Genomic DNA, 12,786 nt, shown 5'->3' on the forward strand with positions numbered 1-12,786 from the left:
GTGCTGTCGGACATAGTCATAATGTTATACATTTGATTCTCAGACCTTATTCAGCTTATATCTGAAAGCTTATATCCTTTAATCAAACTCTTCCTATTTCCCCTGCACCCTGGCAACCACTTTCTACTGTTTCTAGGAGTTTGACTTTTTTTTTTATTTCCACATAGAAGTGATACCATGCAGTATTTGCCTTTGTCTGGCTTATTTCCTTAGGACAATACCCTACAGTTTCATCCATGTTGTTGCAAGTGACAGGATTTCCTTCCTTTTTAAGGCTGGAAAACATTCCAATGTGTGTTCATGTTTCTATGTGCATATATACCACTATTTCTTAATCCACACATCTACTGATAATCACTTAGGTTGTTTCCACACAGAGTCAACATTTCTATCAAGCTCTTTAGGGACACTCATGTTGCAGGTCCACAGACCACACTTTGAGTAGCAAGGCTATTGAGAAGATGGATATTCCCCAGGGAACCTGTGGCCTCAGGTAGTTCCTCTAGCACTGACCGACCTTAACTCCCACTTATGACGAATTCCATAGAACTCTGAATCTGCTCCACAGTTTGAAGCCTCCGTGACAACCAAGTGCAGCAATGTTCTCTAAAATGAAGTCTATAGGTAACAGTCAGATAAGTACTCTAAAAGTATAACATATTGATCATGCTTTTGGAAAGCCTAGCAAAAGCCTAGCTTTTGGAAAGTCCTGAGAAAGAATACATAAAAGACATAAAAGTCATGTTATGGTGAAACTCTTAGAGCATCTCCCAGATGTAAGCGTCATGATCTTCCTAGCACATTACTTCCCTTTCCCATTAGAATGTGGGGTCCGCTCGGGCCTGATAACCTTGTCTGGGGACAGAATCATGGGAGGCAGTAAAGCTGAGGAAGGAGACTGGCCTTGGCAAGTCAGCCTCCAGTGGAGCAACTCTCACCGCTGCGGAGGAGCCTTGATCAGTAACAGGTGGATCCTGTCAGCAGCTCACTGCTTCAGAAGGTAAGACTGCAGCGCCCTATCCATCTCAGCATGCCCTATTTGTCTCAGTGAATACTTACATCTGTGTTAGAGGGTATGCATCAATCACATAGTACTAGAGACATTAAGTAACTTGCCCAGAATAACACTGCCAATGTGCAGCACAGGTAAGTTTCATATATAAAGTCAACTGGTTCCAAAACTTGCTGAAAGGAAAAGAAGGGTGGGAGAGAGGCAGACAGAGAAGAGTGCCTTTTAGCATCTTCACTAAAACGACCCGAGTAAAAGAAGTTTAGTGTAAAAAAATCCATGTATTTGCTTGTTGTCAAATATTTTTTCTTTAGAATTTCTAAGTAGCACTTACTCTTTTGCAAACTGCTATACCTGATGAAAGTATCTCCTGGATAATATATATAATCTCTATTTTTCATATAACTCCACTATCAAAACTCCACAAAACTCTCAAACTATTTGGTTACATTTTGTTTTTAGTCAACCTTAAGAGCATGTTGAAATTATCAGCTTCCAATTCACAGAACCTTATTTTCATCAGTTTGTATAAGACTTTTCTCTCATTTTATTTTTCTCCTGTCATACTTGAATTCCAATTCTATTGCCTTCCCTGCCCCCGTAGGCCTCCCCCAAATATTTGACGTGTGTCTTTAAATATGCAATTACCTGTAAAACCTTTAGTTTGTGTGTGTGTTTCTTCAATTTATATGAGTAACACTGTGTATAAGTGTCATATTGTTCCTTAATGTTTTTGCTCAACGCTGGCAATTTTTATCTGGTCCACAACTGCATCCACCATATCCCTTCATCCAGCTAGGCTGCACCAACTTCCTACAGCCCCAGATTGCAGCACATACAACTTTTTCTCATGCCTGCATATGTGCCTCTCTATAAACTTTCATCACATCACTGCAGATGGTGACTGCAGCAATGAAATTAAAAGAAACTTGCTCCTTGAAAAGAAAGCTATGACCAACCTAGACAGCACATTAAAAAGCAGAGACATCACTTTGCCAACAAAGGTCCATATAGTCAAAACTATGGTTTTTCCAGAAGTCATGTATGGATGTGAGAGTTGGACTATAAGGAAGACTGAGTGCCAAAGAATTGATGCTTTCGAACTGTGGTGTTGGACAGGACTCTTGAGAGTCCCTTGGACTGCAAGGAGATCACACCAGTCAATCCTAAAGGAAATCAACCCTGAATTTTTATCGAAAGGACTGACGCTGAAGCTGAAGCTCCCCAATACATCAGCCACCTGATGCAAAGAGCCGACTCACTGGCAAAGACCCTGATGCTGGGAAAGACTGAATGCAGGAGAAGAGGGAGACGACAGAGCATGAGATGGTTGGATGGCATCACCGACTCAGTGGACATGAGTTTGAGCAAACTCCAAGAGATGGCGAAGGACAGGGAAGCCTGGCATGCTGCAGTTCATGGAGTCTCAAAGAGTCAGACATGACTGAGAAACTGGACAACAACAAATAAACGTTGAAGAATTTCTCTGACACGTGTACCCAGAAGTGTATATACAGTGTACTAAATACACTGCAGTGCTTTCCAGAATTTTGTATCTTCACATTTAATGCAAGAGAGTTTGAACTTCTTCCTCACCAACACAGTATTATTCTTTTTCAATTTTTTTCCATTCTTATGAATATAAATTAGATGCTCATTACTGTTATAATTTCTACTTCTCCACTTACTAGTGAGTCTGAGTATTTTTCATGTCTACTGGCTGTTTGGGCTTCTCCTCCCATAAATGCCTATTAATATTTTTTGATCATTTTATAATGGTTCTCTTTCCATTTATTGTTGGTTCATAGAATTCTGCTTATTTTACAAAAATTTTGGATGTTAAACATTGCAAGTATTTTCTCATGGTTTTTCATTCCTCTGATAAATATGCCCATGGTACAGTTAATTTTGTTTTTAGTTTTATATAACTTTTAATTGATTTGTTTTTTTAATGTTACAGACCTTTTTATTGAAGTATAGATGATGTACAATATTAAATGAGTTACAGGTGCACAACATAGTGATTCACAGTTTTTAAAGGTTATACACCATTCATTATAAAATATTGGCTACGTTCCCTGTGTTGTACAATATATCCTTATAGTTTATTTATTTTATACATAACAGTTTATAGCTCTTAATCCCCTGCCCTATCTTGCACCTCCCCCTCCTTCTCCCCCTGGTAACCATTAGTTTGCACTCTGTGTATGGCATACTTAATATTGATTTCATGAAATTCCTTCTTCTTAACTGTTCAGTTCGTATTTTGGGAGTTTGGCAAAAAGTCCCTATTCCTAGATCTTAAAGATAATGCCTTACATTTTGTATATATTAGTGCTCTGTCTCTCTCTGTATTCATACACACAAACATATGCACCAAAATCTTCAACAAGCAACATATCTAGTACAGAAAAATCATTTATCCACTGATAAGACAAGGAGCTCTTTCAGTACTACTATTTAAATGGAGCTTCTGCCTGAAGGAAAGGAAAAAAATAACAGAAGGAATCAGTTAAAACTAAAGTGAACATTGTTTCAGACTTCTTGATTGCTTGAATGGAAGGATGTAGAAAAGGGAGAAATCAAAGAAAAGCTTTGCTATGCTAGTCATCAAAGTATCAGGATATCCTCATTGGAATAACAGAACACCAGGATGTTCATCACCCCAGGATATGTTTGCTAAAGCATTTCTATGTTTCTTTAGACCAATGATCATTGTGCCAGTAAAGAGCTACAGAAATAGATCCCAAAGAAATGTCGATCAAATAGTTCCTAGACTGGGGGCGGGGGCGGGGGGTGGGGACAGGGCTGGATGACAAATGCAAAATCCCATCATTTGAAATTCTCACAAGTTCTCTATTCAAATAGTATGTTTTCATATTTTTTAGCTACTCTGAGCCTCGTCAATGGATAGCCACCTTTGGTACCTCCACAACATCTCCTCGACAGAGAGTAGGAGTAATGAGAATTTTAATCCATAACAATTATAACCCTGAAACTCATGAAAACGATATTGCACTTGTACAACTTGATAGAGAAGTCACTTACACCAGATATATTCATAGAGTGTGCCTCCCAGAGGCTAACCAGGCCATTTCACCCGGTTCCACTGCTTATGTAACAGGATGGGGATCTCAGAGTTACAGCGGTGAGTATCTCAGGAAGAATAAAGACAACAGCAATATCTCCTGGTACTTGCCACTGTGCATTTTTTTCTAATCAAGGGACACCTTGATTAGAGGTTCTAATCTAATCTAAAGGTTCTAATCTAATCTAAAGGCAGGTTCTACAGAGAGAACCATCCTACAGTTTGATCATCCTAAGCTCTATCAAGAGTTCCCTCAGCAAAGGAAAGTGCTATCCCTAGAAGCTACAGGGAATTCTCAAATATAGTAATAGGGAAATGTGAAAGGAAGTGACAAAGAAATATGAGCTCTTCAATGATCCAGAGACTCTATAAGGACTCAAGTGGCTCCCCTAAAAAGAAAGTTTTAAAAATTTAAGATAGAATTTGGATAGGTATCCTCTAAGGGTTTTAACAACATTTAAGGTATTGCCAGCCATTTAAGTTATTCTGAAATGAAATAAAATTCTGCCTTTACAGCAAGAAATTCTGTGTCTACACAAGTGTTTTTCACACTTGTTTTTGAAGTGAATAAAATCAGATAAAAAATAAGGATGACATGAAAGAGCAAATATGACCAAGGGGAAAACAAGAGTATCAGCTAGGGAGTGGAAGGGCAGAATTAACAATATGTGCATGTTTCTACCCATGTTGTAGACCATCTCTACAAGGAATAAAACAAAAACCTTATTGTCCTAAAAAATAAAGTTCATTGTATTTTCATGGCCCAAAGTAATTTGGTATATAACAGATAAAATTTGTGCCAATAAGAAAAAATGGCAATGCCATTGTGAAGGAACATCAATATGAATAAATTTATTCTTTAGCCTTGAAACCAGATTGGTTACTCTTTTGTTATTAGATTAAAGGTTACTCAACATGTAATTTTCTAATTCAGAGTCACTCAATGGATAGCTCAGATTCTACTAATGTATTTTAAGGAGGCAGATGCTTTTCCCTTAAGGTCTAAGGGGCACTATATCACAAAGCTAAAATAAAACAAACAAAACAAAGATACTGATGTATGTAGAGGGGTTATCCGTCTCTAATGCAGAAATCATTGCTAAGGAAAAAACTCCTAGGACATCTTCAATAGCCTTTTTGCTGAATAAGAGATATATTTGGAGTACAAATATTCCTTTCTATATTCACCATAGCATCATTAATTCATCTACCCTGAAGTCCATTTTCTCTCTCCCTTTATACATAACAGGCAGCACAGTTTCAGAACTAAAACAAGCACAGGTCAATATAATAAGTAACAATATATGTAATGCACCAGCTGGTTATAATGGAGCCGTCCTGCCTGGAATGCTATGTGCTGGAGTACCTCAAGGTGGAGTGGACGCATGCCAGGTAAGTCAAGACAACCTTATCCACGTCCTTGGTCAAGCTCATAAGCACTTCCTAGCGTCTTGCCATGATGGGCACAGAAGTAGTAGTAGTCAGTTGCTCAGTCTTGTGTAGCTCTTTGTGACCCCGTGGACTGTGTAGCCAGCCAGGCTCCTTTTGTCCATGGGATTCTCCAGGCAAGAATGCTGGAGTGGATTGCCATCCCCTTCTCTAGGGGATCTTCCCGACGCAGGGATCGAACACAGGTCTCCTGCATTGAAGGCAGATTCTTTACCATCTGAGCTACAACATAATTTCACCCTAAATGTCTAGATTTTACAGATTCTTATATGAAATTTTCCTGCATGTTCCACTCTGGGTATTTTCAGCTAAAATACTGTAATACCTAGAGTTTATGTCTCAAAATAGCACTTTACATAAGAATTTATGAGATCCTATTTGTTTTTGTTCATTCATTCTTTTTTTTTCTTTTTTATTGCATCACTTAATTTCTATGTGCCAGACTTTGTACTTAGACAACATCGCTTGAGCTCAGCAGGTCTATGGTCTAGAAGAGAAAACACAGGCCTAAATGTCTGTTCAGTGAGGCTGTAGAGCTAGCCAAATACAGGAAACATTGCATCTATTAAACTAAGTCCCTCTTAGTTTAATTTTTGCTTGCCCTCTCTTGGTAACATGTTTTGCAGAGAAATCTCTTACTATAGAAGAAATAGCAGAAAAACACAGTGATGGGAAAGTGCTGAGAACTGGCAAACTGGAGCACATATGCATTATCTAAAGGAGCCAGGAGCCAATCAGCTCCACACAGGGCTTGTCATGCAAGCTGGTGATTCAGACACTAAACCCTTCTCCCCATATAAAGCAGTGATTAAGCACGCATGGAAGAACTAACTACCAAGAGCAGTCAAATGAATACCAAACTATTCTAGAAGCATACTTGGTAATAATAGCTGACTTTTATTAGTACTGACCATTTAGCAGGATGCACTCAGAGTGCTAGGTGTGTTAAACTCTATTAAACACATAAAATTATTATTTACAGAGGAAGAAGCTGAAATACAGAGGGCTGTTATGTGGCTTACTGGAAATCATATAGTTATTAAGTAGAGGATTAAAACCTAGACCAATTCAAGAACCTCAGACTTAACCCATCATGCAACATGGAAGATATACCAGTTTTTCTCTCCATATGGACTATTACATGTACAAATATTTAGTTGGTTGGTTTATTATCAATATTATAAGTGGCTCATAAACATTTCATAAGGAATGCTTTACTCATTGCCATATAAATTTCTTTTCTATTATTCACCAAAAAGATATTTTTGATATATCAATACTATACATGAAACACTTTGCATTATGCTATGAATAGGAAGATAAAGGAGATTTCTAAAAACATGTTCATTCAATAAATATTTTCTTAGCATCTCCTTTGGGTTAGAAGCTTAGAGTATAGCAGTGCCCAAAACATGTATGACCCCTTCCTTGATGAACCTTACAGTATAGCCTGAAAAATAGACACTGAACAAGTATCATAAATGCAATGAGGGTTGCAGAGATGTGTAACTGCTACAACGGGAGGAGCTGACTCAGGGGGAATAAATTCAAAAGGCATGCAAATGGCTAGGGCTAGGGCTAGGGCTTGTATAAAATAATGAAGTAGCAATGAAGGAGAGATACACAGGGTGTGGGAGCACCAGCAGTAATAAATAATCTAGCCCAAAGCTAGAAGGGGTGACACTGGGGAGGAAAGGTGGAAGTCAGGGGTAACCCCCTGGAGGAGGGGAGCCTGGTCAGGGTAGCAGGCTGGTAAAGTCTAGGAGATGTGCATCTTCCTCTTTTCACGCTTGCTGAAGGAACAACGTGTGTACCTGGAGGATTTTTTAAATTTTTGCATGACTTAGTATACAGTATTTCAGCAGGAAATGTAAGACTAACTTTACTGTCATTATGTATGTGGTTTCTACTATCATAGATATCAACTTCTTCATACTTTGGGGTTGTCTTCACACTTAAATAACCTATCATTCTATTTCCTTCAGGGTGACTCTGGAGGCCCTCTAGTACAAGAAGACTCACGGCAACACTGGTTCATCGTGGGGATAGTAAGCTGGGGGTATCAGTGTGGTCTGCCAGATAAGCCAGGAGTCTACACTCGAGTGACGGCATACCGTGACTGGATAACCCGACAAACTGGGATCTAGTGCCATAAACACATCTTGGTTCAAGAGTATGAATGGAGACATGCCTGTCTAAAATTCTAAAACTTTCTAGCTGCAAAAGAAACTAGATGTCCTCTTTTAACACTGTTACATAAATGTGTTTCACACTATTTAATCTTTCTCTGTTACTATGGGTTTATATTTTCTCAAGAAAATTACATGAATGTTGCATAGTACTGGGGCTATGTGCCAGAGGAAACACAGTAAACTAGTTACAGAGGTAACAATTATGCTATACTTGTGATGACCAAAGTACTACTAGTGAGAAAAGCAGGTACCCGGAGAGTGGAAACTAGAGGCAACTGCACAAGTCTCCAGGGTCAGAGGAGTTTCCTCTAAGGAAGTCTCATCAAGGCTGAGAAAGGGGCAAAGTATAGAAACTTGCAAAGGACAAACTTGCTAATAACATTCAGGACAGAATACCGTGAGGCAAGAAAAATACTAGTTTTTTAAATTTCTGGTTACTTAATATTTTATACTAGGTGTGAGTCCTAAAAGTCATGTATGAAATCACTGTAGAGTCATATAGCAATCTTAATTATCCTGTAGGAACATGCTCCGATGAGAACTAGCCAATGAATTTCAGCCACTTAACAATCCAAACTAGAATATTCACTCCTCATCAGAGAACCAAAGAATTATAATCCTCATAACTATTATTTAAAATACCTTCATCTATGTGAATGAGAGAATTTGTCTCCTCCATAGAGAAACTCAGTAAATATACCTACACAACATTCTCAGGTTAACTTACAACTGTGTGCATACATGTTGCTTTTTAACAACTAAATATGAGTAACTTTAAGATCTAAAGATCACCAGTGGCAGTTATTTTTGAAAGTTTAGGAATCCTCTGTAGCTATACTCAAGTAATGAATTGAAAGCCATGGGGGAAAAAAATGGGAAGGATTGGTTTGCAAAAAAATAAAAATAAAAAAGGTAAATAGCTTTATTTCAATACAATTATCTTGGTGAAGATACTTTTCTCTCTCCTTTTTCCTCCCTCTTTCTCTCCTGCCTCCATCTCTCCCTCTCCCCATCTCCTTCCCTCCCTCTTTTAATACATGCACACCCAAAGAACATGCATAAAATGTATTAACATTTAATGGCACGGCAATTTATGTAATATGAATTACGAATGTTACTGAATTTTTGTGGGATTCTAGCATGATCATCTATGTGTCAGAGCTTCCTCCTTTTAAAAGCTAATTCATGACACCTGGATGTCAGAATAACTACATGCATTGTGATGAAAATGTCTTGTATTTACTCATGTAAAATTGTGAAGAGACCGCCACTGAAATCATTTACTTTATAGAAGTTGAAAATTTAACTGGCTCTCAGTGAAGTGTACAAATAAGTACTGGTACACATTATTCCAAATAAACTATTTTAAAATCACTTCTCTGTCTAAGTATTTATTGGAAGTTATGGTTTATGAAGGATAATCCAAAACAATTTATTTAATTGGTTCTCCAACAACAGAACTGACAATTAGACTCTACAGTCTTGGTACTTTCAACTGCCTTATAATCAAGCTCTATAACTAAGCAAGCATCTAGCTTGATACTTCCTGGCTGCTCCCAATAAGGACAATATTAAACTGGTCATTTAGAGTAAGTCTCAAGGGAATGTGTTTGTGCAAGAGTGTTGGTGTGTTTTCATGTTTGTGCGTGTGCCTTCACATAATCATAAACATACTAGTTTCTATTTATTGACACTTACAAAGGAAAGTACTTATTTAGCAGATTCGATTATTTCTTTAAAATATTTAGCAAATATTCATATTTTTATGAAGATGTCTCTTCATAATAAATCCACCTCTCACATATCACTTCATCTCCAAATTCTCTCATGATGAAGCAAAAACTTTAAATTCACCAGGAACAAAACAAATTATCCAGAGCAAAGAAACCAAACTGATCAGAATTCAAATTAAGTAGAAAGCCATTCTGGTGAAAAAGAGAACTGTACTAAATGAGAAATTAATTTAAAAACCAAACGAAGCTCAGGCATTTTCCTACCTCCAATCACACAAGTTAGACTGGAATTACTTATGCAATAAAAATCTGTTGATACAGTATTAATAAATGATTTTTTCTTGCAAAATTCATCCATTTAATGAGTCATTCATTTTTTTACTCATCTATTTGTTTACCAATAGATTTTGAGCACTTCCAATTTGCCAGGAAAATTGCTGGCCAGCTGAGTCAACTTCAAGGAAAGAATAAGGTAAACAGAAGAAGATGCAAAAGTCCTGAGGTGATGACAAGTTTGTGAGTATCCCAGGTGGCACTAGTGGTAAAGAACCCACCTGCCAATGCAGGAGACTAAGAGATGTGGGTTTGATCCCTAGGTTGGGAAGATACCTTGGAGGAGGTTTGGCAACCCACTCCAATATTCTTGCCTGGAAAATCCCATGGACAGAGGAGCCTTGCCAGTTACAGTCCATGGGATAGCAGAATCAGACATGACTGAGTGACTAACACACAAGTCAGCATGACTGGAGCAAAACTGATAAAGACTGGTGTTAGGGGAGGCTGAAGAAATAAATGCAAAGGCAAAATTCTGAAGGGAAATTAGATTTTTTTTTTTTTTTACTTTCTAGACTTCCCTGGCAGTCCAGTGGTTAAGACTTTACCTTTCAAAAAAACCAATTAAATAACCTAACTCTACACCTAAAGCAACTAGAGAAGGAAGAAATGAAGAACCCCAGAGTTAGCAGAAGGAAAGAAATCTTAAAAATCAGGCCAGAAATAAACGCAAAAGAAACTAAAGAGATCATAGCAAAAATCAACAAAGCTAAAAGCTGGTTTTTTGAAAAAATAAACAAAATTGACAAACCATTAGCAAGACTCATTAAGAAACAAAGAGAGAAAAACCAAATTAACAAAATTAGAAATGAAAATGGAGAGATCACAACAGACAACACTGAAATACAAACGATCATAAGAGACTACTACCAGCAGCTCTATGCCAATAAAATGGACAACTTGGATGAAATGGACAAATTCTTAGAGAAGTATAACTTTCCAAAACTGAACCAGGAAGAAATAGAAGATCTTAACAGACCCACCACAAGCAAGGAAATCGAAACTGTCATCAAAAATCTTCCAGCAAACAAAAGCCCAGGACCAGATGGCTTCACAGCTGAATTCTACCAAAAATTTAGAGAAGAGCTAACACCTATCTTACTCAAACTCTTCCAGAAAATTGCAGAAGAAGGTAAGCTTCCAAACTCATTCTATGAGGCCACCATCACCCTAATTCCAAAACCAGACAAAGATGCCACAAAAAAAGAAAACTACAGGCCAATATCTCTGATGAACATAGATGCAAAAATCCTTAACAAAATTCTAGCAAACAGAATCCAACAACATATTAAAAAAATCATACACCATGACCAAGTGGGCTTTATCCCAAGAATGCAAGGATTCTTTAATATCCGCAAATCAATCAATGTAATACACCACATTAGCAAATTGAAAGATAAAAACCATATGATTATCTCAATAGATGCAGAGAAAGCCTTTGACAAAATTCAACACTCATTTATGATTAAAACTCTCCAAAAAGCAGGAATAGAAGGAACATACCTCAACATAATAAAAGCTATATATGACAAACCCACAGCAAGCATCACCCTCAATGGTGAAAAATTGAAGGCATTTCCCCTGAAATCAGGAACAAGACAAGGGTGCCCACTCTCACCACTACTATTCAACATAGTGTTGGAAGTTCTGGCCACAGCAATCAGAGCAGAAAAAGAAGTAAAAGGAATCCAGATAGGAAAAGAAGAAGTGAAACTCTCACTGTTTGCAGATGACATGATCCTCTACATAGAAAACCCTAAAGACTCTACCAGAAAATTACTAGAGCTAATCAATGAATATAGTAAAGTTGCAGGATATAAAATTAACACACAGAAATCCCTTGCATTCCTATATACTAACAATGAAAAAACAGACAGAGAAATTAAGGAAACAATACCATTCACCATTGCAACAAAAAGAATAAAATACTTAGGAGTATATCTACCTAAAGAAACAAAGGACCTATACATAGAAAACTATAAAACACTGATGAAAGAAATCAAAGAGGACACAAACAGATGGAGAAACATACCGTGTTCATGGATTGGAAGAATTAATATTGTCAAAATGGCTATTCTACCCAAAGCAGTCTATAGATTCAGTGCAATCCCTATCAAGCTACCAACGGTATTTTTCACAGAACTAGACCAAAGAATTTCACAATTTGTATGGAAATACAAAAAACCTCATATAGCCAAAGTAATCTTGAGAAAGAAGAATGGAACTGGAGGAATCAACCTGCCTGACTTCAGACTCTACTACAAAGCCACAGTCATCAAGACAGTATGGTACTGACACAAAGACAGAAATATAGATCAATGGAACAGAATAGAAAGCCCAGAGATAAATCCACGAACCTATGGACACCTTATCTTTGACAAAGGAGGCAAGGATATACAATGGAAAAAAGACAACCTCTTTAACAAGTGGTGCTGGGAAAACTGGTCAACCACTTGTAAAAGAATGAAACTAGAACACATTCTAACACTATACACAAAAATAAACTCAAAATGGATTAAAGATCTAAATGTAAGACCAGAAACTATAAAACTCCTAGAGGAGAACATAGGCAAAACACTCTCCGACATAAATCAAAGCAAGATCCTCTATGACCCACCTCCCAGAATATTGGAAATAAAAGCAAAACTAAACAAATGGGACCTAATGAAACTTAAAAGCTTTTGCACTACAAAGGAAACTATAAGTAAGGTGAAAAGACAGCCCTCAGATTGGGAGAAAATAATAGCAAATGAAGAAACAGACAAAGGATTAATCTCAAAAATATACAAGCAACTCCTGAAGCTCAATTCCAGAAAAATAAATGACCCAATCAAAAAATGGGCCAAAGAACTAAACAGACATTTCTCCAAAGAAGACATACAGATGGCTAACAAACACATGAAAAGATGCTCAACATCACTCATTATTAGAGAAATGCAAATCAAAACCACAATGAGGTACCATTACACGCCAGTCAGGATG

General features: G+C 37.4%; 1 protein-coding gene across 1 annotated transcript in view; it reads left to right on the forward strand.

Annotated features, from left to right (window-relative positions):
- TMPRSS11D (transmembrane serine protease 11D) overlaps nucleotides 1-7,693 on the forward strand; it is a 29,840-nt gene extending 22,147 nt beyond the window's left edge. The window contains exons 6-9 of the mRNA XM_061145582.1: nucleotides 823-1,000; nucleotides 3,898-4,157; nucleotides 5,347-5,489; nucleotides 7,532-7,693. Coding sequence (XP_061001565.1) covers nucleotides 823-1,000; nucleotides 3,898-4,157; nucleotides 5,347-5,489; nucleotides 7,532-7,693 — 743 coding nt within the window. The remainder of the gene's footprint in view (nucleotides 1-822; nucleotides 1,001-3,897; nucleotides 4,158-5,346; nucleotides 5,490-7,531) is intronic.
- Nucleotides 7,694-12,786: the final 5,093 nt, after the last annotated feature.

Source organism: Dama dama, chromosome 6 (assembly GCF_033118175.1).
Source record: "Dama dama isolate Ldn47 chromosome 6, ASM3311817v1, whole genome shotgun sequence".
NCBI classification, from domain to species: domain Eukaryota; kingdom Metazoa; phylum Chordata; class Mammalia; order Artiodactyla; family Cervidae; genus Dama; species Dama dama.